The sequence below is a fragment of the Ursus americanus genome, chromosome 7, assembly GCF_024610735.1.
Source record: "Ursus americanus isolate L20-20 chromosome 7, mUrsAme1.1.p, whole genome shotgun sequence".
Classification (NCBI taxonomy): Eukaryota; Metazoa; Chordata; class Mammalia; order Carnivora; family Ursidae; genus Ursus; species Ursus americanus.
Window position 1 is genome coordinate 29620941 of NC_142133.1, and position 21059 is coordinate 29641999.

The 21059-nt window shown below is 34.7% G+C and overlaps 1 protein-coding gene across 9 annotated transcripts in view; it reads left to right on the forward strand.

Annotated features, from left to right (window-relative positions):
- The window catches only part of EHBP1 (EH domain binding protein 1), a 336619-nt gene that overhangs the window by 218328 nt on the left and 97232 nt on the right, over window positions 1-21059 (forward strand). For all 9 annotated transcript variants that reach the window (XM_045788076.2, XM_045788073.2, XM_045788075.2 and 6 more), the window contains 2 exons: window positions 17843-18021; window positions 18645-18693. In XM_045788076.2, coding sequence (XP_045644032.1) covers window positions 17843-18021; window positions 18645-18693 — 228 coding nt within the window. The remainder of the gene's footprint in view (window positions 1-17842; window positions 18022-18644; window positions 18694-21059) is intronic.

Genomic DNA, 21059 nt, shown 5'->3' on the forward strand with positions numbered 1-21059 from the left:
TCTCTCTCTCTCTGTCAAATAAATAAATAAATTTTTTTTTAAAAAAAGAGAGGAACATTATTGGAGATATCACCCTTTTTGATTTCCAATTATATTACATAGCTATAGTAATCAAAACTGTATGGTACTGGCATAAAAACAGACATCTAGACCAAAGGAACATCAGAGAAAGCCCAGAAATCAACCCACACATATACATTCATCTGATCTTCCAGAAAAGTGCCAGAAATACACAATAGGAAAGAACAGTCTCTTCAATAAATTGTGCTTAGAAAAATGTTCACATGCAAAAGAATAAAATTGGACCCTTATACCATATGCAAAAATCTACACAAAATGGATTTAGGATTTAAACATGCAACCATAAAACTCCTAGAAGAAAACTTAGTGGAAAAGCTTATTGACATCAGTCTTGCAATGATATTTTGGATATGACACCAAAAGCAAAGTCAACAAAACCAAAAATAAATATATGTGACTGCATCAAACCATAAAGCTTCTGCACAGGAAAGAAAACAAAACAAAACAAAAAAAACGAAAAAGCAACCTACAGAATGGGCTAAAATATTTGCAAGTTGTATGTCTAATGAGGGATTAATATCTAAAATACATAAGGAACTCTCACAGCTCAATGGCAAAAAAAAAAAAAAAAAAAAAAAATTAAAAAATAGGCAGACAACCTGAACAGACATTTTTCCAAAGAAGACATACAAATGGCCAACAGGAATATGAAAAGGTGCTCAAAACCACAATCATCAGGAAATAGAAATCAAAACCATAGTAAGATATCACTTAACACTTGATAGGATGGTTATTATCCCAAAGACAAAAAATGATAAGTGTTGGCAAAGCTGTGTAGAAATGGGAATCCTTGTATACTTTTGGTGGGAATATAAATTGACACAGCCATTATGGAAAAAGTGTAGTGGTTCCTCAAACAATTAAATGTGAAACTACCATATGATCCAGCAATCCTAATTCTGGGTATATATCCAAAGGAAATGAAATCAGTGTCTCAAAGAGATATCCACACTTCATTGTTCATTGATGCATTATTTACAATAGCCAAAATATGGAAACAACTTAAGTGTCTTGGCTATAGTAATTATTTCACAATGTGTATGCATATCAAAACATCATGTAAATTTTAAATATGTAAAATTTTTATTAATAAAAAAATAAAACAAACCAGTCTATAACTGTACTTTCTCATCATACTGTAGCCATCAGATACACATAACCATTCGGCACCTGTCTGAATTGAGATGTATTATAAGTGCCAAATGCATACTGAATTTTGCATAGCAGGCTTTTTTTTTTTTAAACATAGGCTCCATGCCCAGCTTGGAGCCTGACATGGGGCTTGAACTCATGACCCTGAGATTGAGACCTGATCTGAGATCAAGAGTTGGGTGCTTACCTGACTGAGCCACCCAGGTGCCCCTGCATACTGAATTTTGAAGACTTAGTCCAAACCAAGAATAGAAAATGTCTTATAATAATAATAATAATAATAATAGTAGTAGTAGTAGTAATAATAATAATAATTTAAAGTAGTAATTACATATTGGAATGGCAATATTTTTTTAAATTTTTTTTTTTTTTAAGATTTTATTTATTTATTCGACAGGATAGAGACAGCCAGCGAGAGAGGGAACACAAGCAGGGGGAGTGGGAGAGGAAGAAGCAGGCTCATAGCGGAAGAGCCTGATGTGGGGCTCGATCCCATAACGCCGGGATCACGCCCTGAGCCGAAGGCAGACGCTTAACCGCTGTGCCACCCAGGCGCCCCTGGAATGGCAATATTTTTAATATAATGGGTTAAATATATCATTAAAATTTAAAAAAGAAAGATCTCAATTCAACAACCTAACTTTACAACTTAACAAGCTAGAAGAAGAACAAATTAAATCCAAAGCTAGCAGAAGGAAGGAAATGATAAAAATAAAAGCAAAGATAAATGAAATAGAGAATAGAAAAACAATAGAAGAAATGGTGCTAGAACAACTAGGCATCCACATGTAAAATATGAATATACACATAGGCCTTATACCCATCACAAAAATTAATTCAAAATGGACCTAAATATAAAATGCAAAACTATAAAACTCCTAGAAGATGACATAAAGGAAAACTTAGATGTCCTTGGGTATGGTGACACCTTTTAAAGATACACAGCAAAAGGGGCGCCTGGGTGGCACAGCGGTTAAGTGTCTGCCTTCAGCTCAGGGCATGATCCCGGCGTTATGGGATCGAGCCCCACATCAGGCTCCTCCGCTATGAGCCTGCTTCTTCCTCTCCCACTCCCCCTGCTTGTGTTCCCTCTCTCGCTGGCTGTCTCTATCTCTGTCGAATGAATAAATAAATAAAAAATCTTAAAAAAAAAAAAAAAAGATACACAGCAAAAGCATGGTCCGTGAAAGAAATAATGGATAATCTGGATTTCATTAAAATTACAAACCTCTGCTCTGTGAAAGATAATATGGAGAGAATGGGAAGACAAGCCACAAATGAAGAAAATATTTGCAAAATACACATCTGATTAAAAACTGTTATCCAGGGGCGCCTGGGTGGCACAGCGGTTGAGCATCTGCCTTCGGCTCAGGGTGTGATCCTGGCGTTATGGGATCGAGCCCCACATCAGGCTCCTCCGCTATGAGCCTGCTTCTTCCTCTCCCACTCCCCCTGCTTGTGTTCCCTCTCTCGCTGGCTGTCTCTTATCTCTGTCAAATAAATAAATAAAATCTTAAAGAAAAAAAACAACTTATCCAAAAGATACAAAGAACTATTAAAACTCCACAAGAAGAAAACAAATAACCTTATTTAAAAATGGACCAATGACCTTACAGACACCTCTTCAAAGAAGATTGATTGATTGATTGATTTTTAAGATTTTATTTATTTGGAGAGAGAGCATGAGCCAGGAGGAGGGGCAAAAGGAGAGGGAAGAGCAGACTCCCCACTAAGTAGGGAGCCTGATGTGGGGCTCGATCCCAGGACCCAGAGATCATGACTTGAGGTGAAGGCAGATGCTCAACCAACTGAGCCAGCCAGGTGCCCCCAAAGAAAATTTAAGATCACAAATAAGCATATGAAAAGATGTTCCACCTCATATGTTATCAGGGAAATGCAAATTAAAACAATGAGATACCACTAAACACCTATTAGAATGGCCAAAATCAGAACCACTGACAGCACCCAATGCTGATGAGGATGTAGAACACAAGAACTCTAATTCATTGCTGGTGGGAATCCAATATGGTATATAGCTACTTTGGAAGATAGTTTGGCTATTTCTTAAAAATGTAAACACACTTACCATGTGATCCAGCAGTTGTGCTCCTTGATATTTACCCAAAGGAGTAGGAAACTTCGATCTAAACAAAAACCTGCACATGGATGATTATAGCAGCTTTCTTCATAATTGCTAAAACTTGGAGCAACCCAAATGTCCTTTAGTAGGTGAATGGGTAAATAAACTGTGGTACATCTAGATAGCAGGTCTAGATTCAGCACTAGAAAGAAATGAGCTATCAAGACATGAAAAGACATGGAGGAACTTTAATGCATATTACTAAGTGATTGAAGCCAATCAGGAAAAAGCTACATACTGTATGGGTTCAACTATATAATAACATGCTGGAAAAGGCAAAATTTGGGAGACAGTAAAAAGCTCAGTGGTTGCCAGGAGCAGGGTGTAGGGGAAGTATGACTAGGCAGAGCACAGAGGAATGAAAGTATTCTGTATGATATTATAATGACAGATATATGTCATTATACATTTGTCCAAACTGATAGAATGTACAACACCAAAAGTGAACCCTAAGACAAACTGTGGAATTGGGGAGATGTTGGTCAAATGGGTACAAAGTTTTATGTAGTATTAATAAGATCTAGTGATCTAATATACAAGAAGGTGACTATAGTTAAATATTGTGTTGTATACTTGAAATTTGCTAAGAGAATATATCCTAGGTGTTTTCACCACACATAAACAAGTGGTAACTAGGGGTGCCTGGGTGACTCAGTCAGCTAAGCATCTGACTCTTAATTTCAGCTCAGGTCATGATCTCAGTGTTGTGAGATTGAGCCCTGCATTAGGCTCTGTACTCAGTGGGGAGTCTGCTTGGGATTCTCTCTCTCCCTCTGCCCCTCCCCCACTCATGCTCACTCGCTCTCTCTCAAATCTTAAAAAAAAAAAAAAAAAAAAAGAAGAAGTGGTGACTATGTAAGGTGATGGATGACATTCTTGGTAACAAATGTACCATTATGCTGAGTGATGTTGATAATGGGAGAGGTTATGAATGTGTGGAGGCAGGGGATATGTAAGAAATCTCTATTTTCCTCTACATTTTTTATACAGCTAACACTACTAAAAAAATAAGTCTTTGAAAAAATAGGGAGATAACTGATGAAACCAAAAGTTAGTTCTTGGAAAGATCAACAAATTTGACAGAACTTTAGATAGATGGACTGAGACAAGAAGAGGGAAGACTCAAATCAAAAATGAAAGTGAGGACATTATTACCAATTCTACAGAAATAAAAAGAATTATAAGACAATACTGTGAACAGCTGTACACCAATAAATTGGATAACCTGAGGAAATGGATAAATTCCTAGAAACATAAAACTAAACACTGAATCGTGAAGAAACACAAAACCTGTATACACCTATGATTCATAAAGACCTTGAATCAGCCATCAAAAATTTCCCAACAGAGTAAAGCCCTGGACCTTATGGCTTCACTGGTGAATTCAACCAAACATCTAAAGAGGAAAAAACACAAATCATCCTCAAAGTTTTCCCCAAAATTGAAGAGGAGGGAACACTTCCTAACTCATTTTGTAAGGCCAGCATCACGTTAATAACAAAGCCCGACAAAGACACTAAAAGTAAAAGAAACTACTGACCAGTATTTCTTATAAACATTGATGCACAAATCCTCAACAACATATTAGCAAACTGAATTCAGCAGCATATTAAAAGAATTGCACATCGTGACCAAGAGGGATTTGTTCCTGGAATGCAAGGATGGTTCAACATATAAAACTCAGTCAACATCACATTAACATAATGAAGGCTAGATATTGTATTATTATCTTAATAAATGCAGAAAAAGTATATAGCAACATCAACACCTTTTCACGATAAAACACTCAACAAACTAGGAATAGATGGGAGCTACCTGAAGATAATAAAAGCCATATATGAAAAACTCACAATTGATGTCATTCTCAGTGGTGGAAGATTGAAAGCTTTCACTCTAATATCAGAAACAAAGCAAGGATGCCTACTCTCTCCACTTCTATTCAGTGTAATACTGGAAGTACTAGTTAGAGCAATTAAGCAAGAAAAAGAAACAAAAGACATCCAAACTGGACTGGAAGAAGTAAAATTATCCCTCTACATAGATGATTGAAAACCTCAAAGATTCCATACAAAAAATATTGCTAGAATAAATGAGCTCAGCAAAGGTTGCAGAGGTACACAAAAATAAGTTACATTTTTATCACTAACAATGAACAATATGAAAAGGAAGTTAAGAAAACAATTCCATTTACAGTAGTATCAAAAAGAATAAAATACTTAGGAATTAACTAAGGAAGTGAAAGACTTGTACACTGAAAAGTAGGAAACAATGATGAAATAAAGAAGACATGATGGGGCGCCTGGGTGGCTCAATCAGTTAAGTGCCTGCCTTCTCTCAGGTCATGATCCCGGAGTCCTGGGATTGAGCCCCGCATCAGGCTTCCTGCTCAGCAGGAGCTGCTTCTCCCTCTCCCTCTGCCTGCCACTCCACCTACTTGTGCTCACACACTCTCTCTCTCTCTCTCTCTCTCTGTGTCAAATAAATAAATAAAATCTTTAAAAAAAAATTAAGACACAAATAAATGGAAAGACATATTATGTTTATGGATTGGAAGACTTAATATTGTTAAGATGTCAGTACTACCCAAAATGATCTACAGATTTAATGCAATCCCCACCAAAATCCTAAAAAAAGTTTTCTTTTTTTTTCTTTTCTTTTCTTTTTTTTTTTTTTTGCAAAAATAGAAAAATCCACTCTAAAATTCATATGGAATCTCAGGGTTCCCCAAATAGCCAAACAATCTTGAAAAAGAATAATTTTGGAGGGCTCACACTCCTTGATTTCAAAACTTACTACAAAATTACAGTAACCAAAACAATGTGGTACTGATGTAAAGACAGACATATAAAGCGGTGGGATAGAATAGAGGGCCCAGATATAAACCCTTGCATATATGGTCAAATGATTTTCAACAAGGGCGTCAAATCCATTCAGTAGAGACAGTACAGTCTTTTCAATAAATGGTTTTGGAAAAACTGAATATCTGGAAAAAGCTTCTAGAAGCTTCACAAGTTTGGATTTGAGAATGAATTCTTGGATATAAAGCCAAAGGCACAAGTAACAAAGCAAAAAAAAGAGAAATTGGACTTCATGAAAATTTAAAACTTAAATGCATGAAAGGACTCATGAAAGGACACAGTCAACAGAGTGAAAAGGCAACCTACATAATATTAGAAGATATTTCCAAGTTATAGATCTGATGAGGGGCTGATATTCAGAATATAGAGAGAACTCCTAAAACTCAACAACAGAAAGCAAATGAACAAAGGACTTGAATAGACATTTCACCAAAGAAAATATATGAATGACCAATAAGCACATGAAAAGATGCTCAAAATCACTAATCATTAGGGAAATTCAAGTCAAAACCAGAGTGAGATACCACTTCACATTCATTAGGATGGCTACTATTGAAGGGTAAAAAAAGGAAAGGAAAGAAAGGAAGAAAAAGAAAATGACAAGTGTTGGGAGGATGTGGAGAAATTGAGACTCTTGTGCACTGTTGGTGGGACTGTAACTGGTGCAACCACTATGGAAAACACTATAGATGTTCCTCAAAAAGTATAAAATAGAATTACTATATAATCCAGCAATTTCACTTCTGGATGTGTACCCAAAAGACTTGAAAGCAGGATCTTAAAGAGATATTTGTACAGTCACATTTATAGCAGCATTATTCACAATAGCTAAAACATGGAAGCAACCCATGTGTCAATCAACAGATGAATGGATAAACAGAATGTGGTATATATGTACAATGAAATATTGTTTAGTTTTAAAAAGGAAATTCTGACATAAAAAAACATGGGTGACCTTGTGTATATTGTGCTAAGTGAAATAAGCCAGTCACAAAATGATAAATATGTATGATTCCACTTATATAAGGTACCTAGAGTAGTCAGCATCATAGAGACAGAAAGTAGAATTGTCGTTGCCAGGGGCTGTGGGAAAGAGGAAGTGGGGAATTATTGTTCAATGGTCATAGAGTTTCAGTTCTGCAAGGTGAAAAGTGTTCCAGAGGTGGATGGTGGTGATGGTTGTACAACAATAGGAATATACTTAGTACCACTGAACTGTGCATTTAAAAATGGTTAAGATGGTAAATACTAAATTATGTGTATTTTACCATAATAAAAATGTTTAAGGGTTGTCTGGGTGGCTCAGTTGGTTAAACATCTGACTCTTGATTTTTGACTCAGGTAGTGATCTCAGGGTCATGAGATTGAGCCCATGTTGGGCTCCATGCTGGGCATGGAGTCTCCTTAAGAGTCTCCCTCTGCCCCTCCCTGCCCCCACTCACCCTCATTCCCTGTCTCTCAAAAAAAAAAAAAAAAAAAAATTAAAGGGGCTCCTAAGTGGCTCAGTCAGTTAAGTGTCTGTCTTGGGCTCAGGTCATGATGCCGGGGTCCTGGAATCAAGCCCTACGTTGGGCTTCCTGCTCAGAGCCTGCCCAAGAGTCTCCCTTTGCCCCTTCCCTAGCTTGTGCGTTCTCTTTCTCTCTCTCTCTCCCTCTCCCTCTCACTCTCGCTCTCTCTTTCAAATAAAGAAATCTTAAAAAAAAAATTAAGCTATTCAGGACCCCAAAGAATTTTTATGTGAGTTATGCCTATTGATGTTTATAATATTAGAAACTAAGAATGAGAAAATTTAAAAATATATTAATTCATTTGAAATAATAATAAACCATTACATGTATTTTAACATAAACAACATTGTTTTATGAAAAATGGCTGTATTTTCCAAAGCAAAAACAATTTAGTAAAAAGAATGAAATTTTTACCATACTCTGATGCGTGGCTTAGTAGAAGATAGTTTTGGTGTTTAATCTGTTGTTAATATGCTATTTGGTTGAAGTATATGAAGAAAATCTGACCTCATTCACATATTTCATAGTTGGAAGATTAAAAAGAATTTTAATGGCTTTTTTTTTTTTTAAAGGTTTTATTTATTTATTTGACAGAGATAGAGACAGCCAGCGAGAGAGGGAACACAAGCAGGGGGAGTGGGAGAGGAAGAAGCAGGCTCATAGCGGAGGAGCCTGATGTGGGGCTCGATCCCATAACGCCGGGATCACGCCCTGAGCCGAAGGCAGACGCTTAACCGCTGTGCCACCCAGGCGCCCCTTTAATGGCTTTTTAAATAATTGTGGATTGTCTTCTTTGATACTACACCAAAATTCACAAGTGATAAGTTTTTTACTTGCCATGTGGAATCTGAAATCACACCTTGGTTTATCTTACATTTTGAAATGGGTATTTTGTTGATGCATGGTTTTGTAACATCATTGTTCATTGGAAAATATTGATTCTCCAGGTCATGCAGATCTTCCAAATGTTGTCATATTTGATTACACGTATAACAAGAGTAACACTTGTTAATATTACGACCAGTCTTTTCACACAAGTCCTTAAGTTCATCCTCTTCTCTACTGCTATTGTATGTGGGCCTATTTCTACCCTCTCTATTCTACATAATTATTAGATATATTTGGTCTTGGTTCTGATATCCTACTTTATAATTAACGCTTTCTACTTTTAAATTTTTTGCACTGTGTGAGTTCTGTCTTCTTTGTTTTATTTATATGTGATTCCTCTGGTAATTTGGGAACTTGCTTATTCATTTATAGTTGGAACATGCTCATATATTGCAGGTCAAGGTTACATTATATCTCATACTTCAGGCTGAAAAAAGGTTTACTTTTGTTTCGCAGTATCCTTGTTATCTTTAGGTGATTTTCAGATTGAATGGGGAAACCACCATCTTTACTTCATTATTTTAATACCAGCAATTCCAATATTCTTCTTAAACTTTTTTGCTGTAAAACAGAAATGAATGCGAAATATATACAGAAGACTACATAAAACATAATACGCAGCTTAAGAAAATTATTTTAAGTGAACATCTGTGTAAACACCAAAAGAATTAGATCTTTGAAATCACTCCAGAAGTTCTAAGTACAAATCCTTTAACAATATAGTTTAGGTTTGCCTGGTTTTTCATTTTATGTAAATGGAATCATATGGTATGTATATATGATTTTGTTCCTGTTTTCTTTTGTTCAGTAGTATGTTTTAGGATTTAAACGTATTTTGTATATCTCTCAATTGCCTGTCCTCCCTCCCTCCCTCCCTCTCTCTCTGTGTCTCTCTTTGTCTCTGTGTATGTGTGAAATATTTCACTGTCAGAATAGACCACAATTTTAAGATCTATTCTGTTGTTGGTGAACATTTGGTTTATTTTCAGATCTGGGAAATTGTAAACAGTGCTGCTGTGAACACTTTCGAACATGTATTATTTCTTGTGTAAGCATGAATTTCTATAGGTTATAAACCTAGGATTGCTGGGTCATAGCATATCCACATCTTCAGATTTACCATAATAGATGATGCCAGAGTTTACCCATCAGCTCTGTATAAGCTCTCTTTACTCCACATCCTTGTCAACACTTGGTATTTTTAATTTCATTAAAATTTTAACTTCATCTTAATTAAAAAATTTTAATTTTAGCCTTTCTGGGGAGAAGTGTATAGTAGTGCCTTATGCCGTTCTCCGAATACTAATGTGGTAGAGCAAATTTTCTTTCTGATTATAAACCCTTTGTGTGTGTATATACAATAATTGGGCACTAGGTTACTTAGCTTTATAGAAGGACAGGAAATACAGTATGTAGCATTATAGCATCAGGTCTGCAGTGCCATGAACTGTTCAATTGTAAGATGGGTAAGTGTGGACCACTATGGTTTATAAGATACACACTCTTGTAATAGCCTGTATGTATAACTGCTAGATCCCTCAAGGGACACATTTGATTACAAGAATCTCACAGGGAAGCTGTGGCCTTTATTTTTCAGTAGACTTTTATAGTTTATTGACAAGCTTCCAAGTCTAGATGCAGTCCACCAAACTAGGGTCATTTTTACAATAAACAATGTTGCCTGGTAACAAACTTGACCTTTCACATTGATCTAATCCAATATATTTCCGTGGGAACGTTGCTAAAAGGTAAATTCGAGGTCATTTCCTCATGAAGGGCTTAGGTCTTTTAGTTAACCCTTTCTCTCTGGAAATAGTTATTTTTACAATTGTGTCTTCTAATCCATGGATATGGTATATATCTCCCTCTAAGACTCCTTTATTTTCTCACAGTAAAGTTTGATAGTTTTTTAATAACACTCATGTGCATTTTTTGTAGATTTATTCCTTAGTACTTGTTTTTTTATGCTACCATGAGTGGTCTTAAAAATTTAAATTTCTGACTGCTTTTGTTCATATATAGGAATCCAGTTGGTTTTATACACTGTTTTTTTTGTATCCAGCAATTTCCTCAGATTCTCATATTCATTCTAATGAATTACCTGTAGATTCTTTTGGTTTTCTCTGTACTTAATTATATTATTTACAAATAATGTCAGTTTTATCATTTTAATTTTTTTCCAGTATTTACAACCTTGTATCTTTTTCTGGCCTTACAAAACTAGCTAAGACCTCCAATATAATGTTGAATAAAAGTGGTGACAGATTCTGTCTCAAAGAGAAAACTTTAAATATTTCTCCATTGAGATATTTGCTGAAGTTTTACAAGTTAAGGAATCTTGTTACTACTACTTTGCTTAAGACTGTTTTATTTCATATATTTTTAAAATTTATTTATTTATTTATTTATTTATTTATTTATTTATTTATTTATTTATCAGAGAGAGAAAGAGCATGCATACAAGCAGGGGGAGTGGCTGGCAGAGGGAGAAGCAGACTCCCTGCCGAGCAGGAAGCCCAACCTGGGACTGGATCCCAGGATCCTGGGATCCTGACCTGAGCCAAAGGCAGACCCTCAACCAACTGAGCTACCCAGGCATCCCACTAAGACCACTAAGACTATTTTATAGAATATAAATGGATATTGCATTTTATTATGTGTTTGTTTGTATGTATTTAGATGCTTATATCTATATATTTCCCCCTATAATCTGTTAATTTGGTAAGTTACCTCAATAGATTGTTAATGTTAAGTCAAATTTGCCTTCTTTGGGTAAGTGTCCAGTTTGTTCAGTTTATAAGTTGTGAGGTTCAGTATGCTAATAATTTTTTATTTTAGCACTTTTGCATCTGTATTCATGACAAGTTTTTTCCTGTAATTTTGCCTTTTTCTATTGAGTTTTGGTATCAAAGTTTGCAAGTTCGGGAATGAACTCATTTTTCCTATTCCCTGAAAGAATTTGTGTAATGTTGGAGATACTTTTTCCTTGAATGTTTGGTAGAACTGATCAATAAAGCCAACTGGAATTTTGTTTATAGGAAGGTTTTTTGTTTTTTGTTTTTTTATTAGTTTCAGAGGTAGAATTTAGTGATTCATCAGTTGTATATGACATCTAGTGCTCATTACATCAAGTGCCCTCCTTAATGCCTACCACCCTATAGGAAGGTTTTTAATTACAGATTCAATTTTTTTATAGTTATAGAACTATCCAGGCTTTTTGTTTCTTCAAGCCATATTTTTCTAGGAAATTGCTTTCCTCCTTTTTTCTTGGTCAATCATATCAGAGGTTTAATTGATTTTGTCATTTCAAAGAAGCAGCTTTTGGCTTCCTTGATCCTTTTTATTGTATGCATATTTCCAATTTCACTGCTTTTTGTTCTCATTTTTATTATTTTTTTCTACTTTTGAGGGTCGAGGGGTGCATATTGCTATTTGGGAGTCTACCATAAGTGCAGCTTTGTGTCTCAGTTCACTCTTCCAGAACAGCCATTATAAAAGCATCCCTGAGAGCTTTGCCTACTCCCTAGTTTTCTAGTCTCTCCAAGGTCTAGGCTTGAGGATAGTTGTTTGATGTATCTTAGAAAGTTTTCTAAACATTTTTTTCAGCTTTTTAAAAAATTGTGTTCAGATGGTAGTTCTGTTTTAATGTAAGCAGAAGTTCCTCCTAGTGTTATTTTAGTTAGAGCATAAGTAGTAAAATAACAAAACTTAATTCAGTTTTACTATGAGAATAAAATGAAATTATTTAAATAAAAACATTTTGAAAAAGAATAAACAGTACAGATACAAGTGTTCTTATTTTCACCACTGCTATAGTTTTGGGCTCACCAAATATTAAGATTTATCCACAATTTCCTCAAGTGTTTTCAAAACTTTGTAATAATTGGGGGTGCCTGGGTGGCTCAGTTGGTTGAGCATCTGACTCTTGGTTTCAGCTCAGTTCATGATCTCATGGGTCGTGAGATCAAGCTCCCGGCTCAGCGGGAAGTCTGCTTGAAGATTCTCTCCTGCTGCCCCTCCCCCTACTTGCACTCTCCCTCCCCCCCCCAAATAAATAAGTTTTTAAAAATGCGTAATAATTGGGGGAAGGCTCCCAGAATCACCAGTAGGGAGACCAAAATGTCCTACAGTTTTAGCAATGGTAGTGCATATTTCACTGCTCTGGACTTACATAGCTCTAGTTCTAGTTCCAACCAATAATCTAAAATCCAAAGAATGGATAAAGGGGTTTATTAACTAAATACTCCTAGAGATTAAATTGTTTGCATTAATTGCCCTTTTGGAATCAATTTAATATACACGGGGCAGTCAGTCATCTCAGAAGTTGACTAAGGCAACTTCTCAAGAAATTTATAGTTTCTGGTGAGGTCCTAAAACTGCATAATCTTGAATTGTAAAATTCATGTTGCTTAAGAGCACAGACGCTGGAGTGGGAACACCTTGGTATAGATTCTCACTCCTTCACTTTCTAGCTTTGTAGCTTCAGTTTCCTCAACTGAAATTGGAAATAATAGCACTTATCTCAAAGGAGTTGTGAGGATTAAATGAGCTAACCCATGTAAGGGTTAACATTGTCTGCGGAATGTAGTAAGTGCTCAGAATATACTTTATAGATTAATGAAAAATTAATAAGTCTTTTTGTGGATGGAAGAAATAACACATTGTAGTAAAAATTCTATAGGAGAGTCAAAGAAATATCGAAAATTCCTACTAATTGGAATTGGAAAGAGATTTCGTGTGCAAGATGGCAGTTGTACATAATCTTGAAGGTAGAGTGGAATTGTAGCAGTTGTACTTGGGATAGAGGATACTCCAAAGTGAGGTGACAATCTGTATGATCAAAGACAGGAAGTGGGGGAGCTGAGGCTAGGGAGGAAAGCATAGTGATTCTAGAGAATGGTGAATCATCCTAGAGAGTAGATACATTGAAAAAGATTTGGGATTCTTTGCTCAAAAGTATTTTTACATCATTTTATTTGTTTAAGAGTCATGAGAGGCTTTGACCTGTGCTTTAAGAATATTGTTGCTATGGCAATGAATCAGATAAGGGAGAATTTGGAAGAAGGAAGAACCATTAGGAAGATATTGCAATAGCTAGGCAAAAGAAGATAAATTACAACAATAGGATCAAAATTTCCCATGGATTAACTAATCAGGGATGATAGTGGAAGGAAGAGGTCAAAGCTGATTCTGACATTTAAAGTCTAGACAATTGGGACAATAGCAGTATCATTTGTAAACGTAGTGAAAATGAAGCAGGTTGTAAGGAAAGATTATAATTATGGTTTTGAACATATTGAGTTTGAATTTTATATGGCAGGAAGGACGGCCAGCTGGAAATGTCAACTTGAGATAGTTTGAACTATAAATGTATATTTGGGAATCATCTGCATGGAAGTGATAGTTGAAATCCTGGGAGTGAATCAGCTCAAAGTGTGGAAAGAGAAAACTATTTAGAGCAGTACCTAGAGGAATATATATATGTGATTATATCAGTGAAAGAAGGGGAAAGAGCAAAGAGAAAGCATAGTGAGAGGGGTAGAGCAGAAAAAATGGAATTGAGATTTCTTATAGCTATTAAAATTTGGGAAGTTTTGTAACTAGTTATTTGACTAGGTTGTGTGAAAGCAATCCTATTGCCATTGATAGCAAGAATAACTAGGTGGCCTTACTACCTTTAGTATGTAAAATGCTATGTAAACAGAAACAATATATTAAAATTATATATACTAGATGATAGAACTGTTAAGTGAAACGCTGGTTTCAAGTCCTATTTTCTCTCTACTGTCAGCACTTCAAACTGTCTCTACAGTCATGATGGTTGACGTCGAATTGTAGTTCTTGGTTAAACTGAGATTGGTACAATTTCATCCATATAGTAGCTCGATGGAGAGAGAACTGGAAGAATTACCTTGTTAAGCAGATCAGTTAATCACAATCAACCAGATTCTGATTAATCTGACCATAATTATAATTAGAGCGGCTCTTAGAAATTTCCTCTCTTGGTGCATAAAAAAGATAATTGTAATATTTGTGCTTTACTTTCCCAGTATGGTAAATAAAGATGCCTTCTCGTATATCCAGTCACTGCAAAAATAAAAGAAAGAACTTTTAAAGAGTTGTTCCAACATCTGAAAGTTTGGTTCTACCATTAATGATCAGATTTTGGTGTCTTCCTTTCTTTGGAAAGCACTAAATTACAGTCATTCAGAGCTTCTTTTTTCACCAAACCCATAGAAATAGAAAACATTGCCAAGAATTCCAAATGCCCCGTTTTGCATGTAAAGTGTCAAGACTATCTGCTAGTTAAATCTTTGTTTGCAAAAGTAGTTTTCACTAATCTGGAAGAAATTCATGGCCTTTGAAGCTTCCAAACGACCCTCAAAAGTAGGAATTCAAATGCTGGTAATGTGTTGGTTGTAGTAATAATAATTGCAATTAACATTTACTGAGTTGTTTCTATGTGCCGTACTTTGTGCCAAGTATTTATTTAACAGTATTAATTGAGTGCCTGCTATGTGCCAGGATCTGTTCTGGATGCTTGGGATAAGTTAATAAACTAAGATCTATATCTTTATAGCCCTTTTATTTGGTAAGAATGAACAAAGTAATAAGCAGTAAGTGTGACTAATAAGCATATTTTGGTAATAATAAAAAAATGTATGGACCATAAGAAGATGGTAGGTACTATGGAAAAAATAGAGCAAAGTAAGGTAGTCAGGAGTGTGGAGTTGGGGTTGAATGATAGAGATGAGTGGCATTATTAAATAGAGTAGTTAGAATAGGCATATGAAGATGGTTGCATTGGAGTTAACCATGCAGATACCTGACAGGAGAGCTGGCAGATGGAACAATCTATACCAAGGCGCTAAGGTGGGACCAGGTCTTGGGTATCTAAAGAACAGCAAAGAGGTTACTACAGTTCAGTGTGATCAAGGGGGAGAGTGATAATAAGCAATAATGGGTGGGAGGACGGGGAGGCAGTCCTGTTACTACAGTGACACCATGAGATAGGTGCTATTACAATCCCCATTTTATAGACGAAGAAACAGACTCATTGAGGAGCCAGCCTATAGCAAGAAACAAGCAATTACATTCATTAGTATCCTGAAGGCTCTGAAATTATTTAACTACTTATTTCTTTATGACCCTCTGCAAAATATTAGATGAGTGATCAGCCGTTCTGAAGTGGATGATTTATTGTACAGTGGTTCTACTTCAGTCTTCTTTCTCTGCAACCAGTATATTTTTATCAAGTTTCTTCAATTACAAATGACTTCTTTTGCTTTGGTAGTGCAGTAAGCATCCCTGTAAGATCTTTTTAATTAAAGGGTTTTATATTAGGGTAAATCCAAAGTTTAGTTTAGTTCTTCTAGGCTTTTCATATTAAGCTTCTTAGAAACAAAGGTATTTCATAATCATAATGACATGGTATATTTTCCCTACTTCTTAAGTACAGAAAGCCATTCTAGATGGTGATAATGACTTTTGTACATTACCTACCTATGTGCTACTGATACTTGGAATGAATCAGTGTAATGACAGTTGCAGATTATCTGGCCTGTGTACTTATTATTCATACTTGGAATGAATCAATGCCTTAATAATATAATTTGATAAAGAAAAACATTTTATTAAAGACACTAAGGAAAAAAATGTGTTTGTGCCTAATTCATTGATCATCTACCTCATCTATAGACCATTCTCCACTCCACTTCCAGGTTAAGTGACTAGAACAATTTGAAAATCACAGTGGAAAGTCACCATTAGATGAAAAGATACTTAATAGTTCATTTTTATACATGTCAAATTGATGTGGTTAAAAGATCTATTATTCTGAAGTAAATAGCTTATTACATTGGGAACTCCATTTTTACCTACTTCTTCATATTAGGTAGAATTGATCCAAATTTATTGAATTTTATGGCCTGTGAATTTTTCAGCATTTACATTGTATATGTGATTACTTAAAGAACAGCACTTTGCAGGATTCATGTTTGTTTATGTAACAGTTTGTTAATCTGACAGTTAAAAATATAACAAAAAATAAGAAATTACATCCTTGGTGTTTCTTAGTAGGTTTTTCACAGGAGCAGTGAATGCATAATCATAATTACGTGGAGTTGATGATTTTAATTGTTTGGCACTAACATGTTTTTGTCAAGTGGGGGCATCATTGATCTTTCTTAAGGAAGCTGTGTGGCAAGAATGGTTTGCTTGTTAAACTTAAGTGTTATTAGGAGTAAATAATTATTCCCCTTTCACCTTATTTTAGAAGGCCTCTATTATGTTTACAGTCAGCACTTTTAACTGATAACAAAATTTAAAATCCAGAAACATTTAGTAGTTTTCTTTATGGTTTTCAGTTGTACCAACATCTAAAGTTACCATCACAAAATGTGACTGTTACTCAGTAAAAGAAAGTGACATGTTTTTAAAAATAATAAAAGTTTAAGATAAAAGTCCTATGTAGCTTTTTGGGTTTTTGTCATCATTGTTTTAAGTATATGAACAAGGGGAAAAACAAAGAATATGCTTAAGATTTAAGCACACCCTCCCTAACTGACCTACAAAAGTAGCTCTCAGTGATAATTAAAAGATACTTTGAGCAAATTACATACTCTTGTGTGCTGTTGCTACCGATACCTGACTGGTGCTAATAACTGTAGATCTGTTTTGCCATCTTTAAATTTATATAAGAAAGTCTGAGTATGATTATCATTATGCTATCTAAAATGCATGATCACTGCATTTTAAAAAAACTAGGATTTTGATCTTTCCACTGCTAGCAATTTGTGCTACAGTTAGACTTCAAAATACATTATTTTTAATCTAGTCAAAAAGGAACTATATTTGTACATGATTATATTTGGGGAAAAATTCTTAGGGTGTAAAAGTTACACAGATATTCAGACTTAAGTATTTAAATACTTTAATATAATGTTTCCATCAGTGTAGCTCTTGGCTTGTTCTTATGTATAAGTTTAAAATCTTGCATATCTACATCCTTGTCAGGCAAATGCCATAGGCTAAAACTGAAGATAATAACTTAAGATTCATGTCTCCTTCTTGGAGGTTACAGTTGTCTTGAATTGACAGTTTTGAAGGACCTAAACTGACATCAAAGGGTTTAAATGATCTTGTTAGGTCAATTAATGTTAATTTTCATCTTCCATTAAATTATTTTAATGTTTTTCTCTTTTCCTTTTTTCTAGCCGAGTCCCATACCAAGTCCTGTTTTGGGGCGAAAGCCAAATGCTAGTCAGTCATTGCTTGTATGGTGCAAGGAAGTTACAAAAAACTATCGGGGAGTGAAAATCACCAATTTTACTACATCATGGAGAAATGGTTTATCTTTTTGTGCAATATTACACCACTTTAGACCCGATTTAATGTAAGTAGAAACATTTTGCGTTCCCTATAAATATTTTGTAAATAATAGACAGTTTTTTAAAAAACATAAATAATTTCTTAACATGTGTCCTGAAATAGTTGACTTTGTTTCTTTATTACCTATATCTTTCCTTTTTGAGAAAGGAAATGTGTGTCAGAAAGAAAAGTTCTCCCTTCTGTATGCCTAAAACCAATCTTTTCCCTTTAAAAAAAAAATTTTCTTTTCTTCTTAATCTCATACAAAGAGCTGACTTCAAATTATTATGAAAATTGTATGGCTGTTAAAATGAGATGAGACAAATAAGCCGGTAGCTCTTTATACATTGACAACAAGGGATTACCTCATGGTAAATTTGGTTGTCAAGACTGGTCTCTGGTGCCCTGCCTTAACTTCTCTTTTAGATGGAAAGCTTCAGGCAATGAAACATGTAATCACCATTTTCATTTATTTATTTATTTATTTCCTTAATTTTCCACACTATTAGTTTTGTTGATTGAATTGCTGTGAAATTGCTAGTTACTCTTTAGTATTATAGAATGTCAAATTTTTAGATTCAGTTTGTTTTAAAAACAGCTGTTTTTATCAAATCCTGTATGTACCTACTGTGCCATTTTCTCCCTCAGTGACTACAAGTCTCTGAATCCTCAAGATATTAAAGAGAACAACAAAAAGGTAAGAATTGCCAAGGAAAAAAATACATAGTTTCAAATTTGGCTCCTCTGTGGCTTTTATTAATTTGGAGAAACTGAGGTGGTTTTGTGAGGTCATAACTGGCAGCTCATAGAAGGTAGTCTGTTTCCTACAGTTCAAATAGGATGCATGGTTTACTCTTAAGTTGTCATAGCCTTTAAAGATCACAAGTGCCAGACTGGCATCAGATTTTAATATGTGTATGGACTTTATTAACTGTTAAATATTTATTAAAACATATTGCTTTTAGTCAAGATTTAGCTTTTAAAAAGTGCACCCAAAGCTGTTATACCATAAATGATTATAAATTTAGAAAAATCTGTTGGGAAGGGATGAGGGCAGGAGCCTAATGGCTATACAAGAAAGAATGCATATGTTCCTAGAAGCAAAAAGATATGAACATTGGGGTTCTTTTTTTTTTTTTTTTTTTTTTTTCATTTTCTGGGAAACTATACAGTTTTTCCACATAATTAGCATACTGAGATCAGAGCTTCGCAGTTGGGGATATTGATCCTTTCAGCATTCAGGGTAGCTGTGTGGGGCTGAGTTGCCGGAATCCCTTGGGCCAGTTGACTGTGGCCACAGGCTAACTTAACTGTTTACCCCAGTGCACGTACAGTGTTATGGACATGTATGTGCACTGTGACATGAGAAAGGAGGGAAGAAGTAACTCAACATATAGTAGGTACTCGATGTGTTTTGTGTTGCATTGAATTCTTCAATTGAAGAGTTAATGAAATATGTTGTGGTCTTTGAATAGGAGTTCTTAATCTGGGAGGTATGGATAGAATTCAGGTGGTTCTTGAACATGACTGGGGGAAAATGTGTTTTATTTTCTTAATTCTTTAAGTGAAATTTAGTATTTCCTTCAGTTATGAATTTAGGCAACACACCACTTTAACATTAGCCATTCCTGAGAATTTATCACCTTGAGAATCTTAGATATTTTGATATCACATTGCAGTTGTCATATCTTCAAATATCTTTTAAGCTCATCACTTCTTCAAAATTACAGTTGTTAATACATTCATAAAAAGCACATAGTGTTGCTATTTCTCAAATTCAGTTTTACTAATATTTTCATAGTTTTATTTTTCATATAATTGGTTTCTTCTGTAATCCTATGTATTTTATAAACATAAAGCATTGTTCTGAGAAGGGTTCATTACCAAAAGGATTCGTGGAGCAAAGTGATTACCAACCTCTGGTCTAGACAAAAAGTTTTCATTCTACTTTAAATTAGATAATTAAAACCACCAGTGTTAAAAAATCTGTAAAGGGAATCTTGATAGAAGTTCAGGTAGCAGATGAAAATTTAAGTCAACAATTTTTTTACTTTTATTGCTCTCTAACCCCCAAAATTTGTATTGTCATTAAAAAACCCTTTTTCTTTTCAAATGCATGATGCTGGCCTAGAGAAATACATTTTAAAACTGTCAGTTTTTTTATTGAAATATGCCACCAAAAAGGTAATCTTTAAATATCAGTATATTTTTCTTTATAGAAATCACATCTGTGGTGGGCATGCTATGGCGTAAGTCCTTCTCATGAATTATTTCTTGTATAATTTTGGAGAGCTTGTGTCTATCAAAGAGAAAAGCCTGTTTTTCATCAATTAAATTATATCTTTAGATATGATAGTTCTATGCCTGCATTTTTTCTTGTATTTGAATAAAATACTAAGATAATTTAAATGTAGATAAAAGCATTACAAAATAAATCATAATTATTTTCATGAAGTGAAGCTTTGTAAATTACTGTTTGAAATTTTGAATAGGAGACATTGTTGATTTTACCCAGCTATGTGTTTTTAAGAGTATGGACATTTGCCTTAAGGCTTAGGTCACACTTCTTCACATTATTTTTTCAGGAACTTAATAATGATAAGCATACCTTGGGTTTATATATTACTATATAGAGAAGAATATCCTATTAAATTTTTTTCTCAATTAGATCTTCCAGGGCAGATAATCATCACTTTTTGAAAGGATTTTAATTTAGATGATCCTATTCATTGCACAGTTGAATAAATAATTGTTATGCAGTCTTTCCTTTTCATCACTTTGCAACTTCCTACCTGATATCTACATTGAGTATCAGTTGCTACCTGCAGATTTATTTCCGGCTTCACACAGTTCTTCCGATAACCCCATCTGCCCTTGATTGGACTTAAAGCAGCACAAGAAACAATGCCTGTGTCTTAAGTTCCATGCAGATGCATAACATGACTGGCAATGACTCCTCCTTACCAATTAAATAACATCTAGGAATGAATAAGACTATTTTCTTTGAAAGACCTCTTCTTTTTCTCCACACGCAAACAGCTAAAAAGACAGGTGATTGACCAC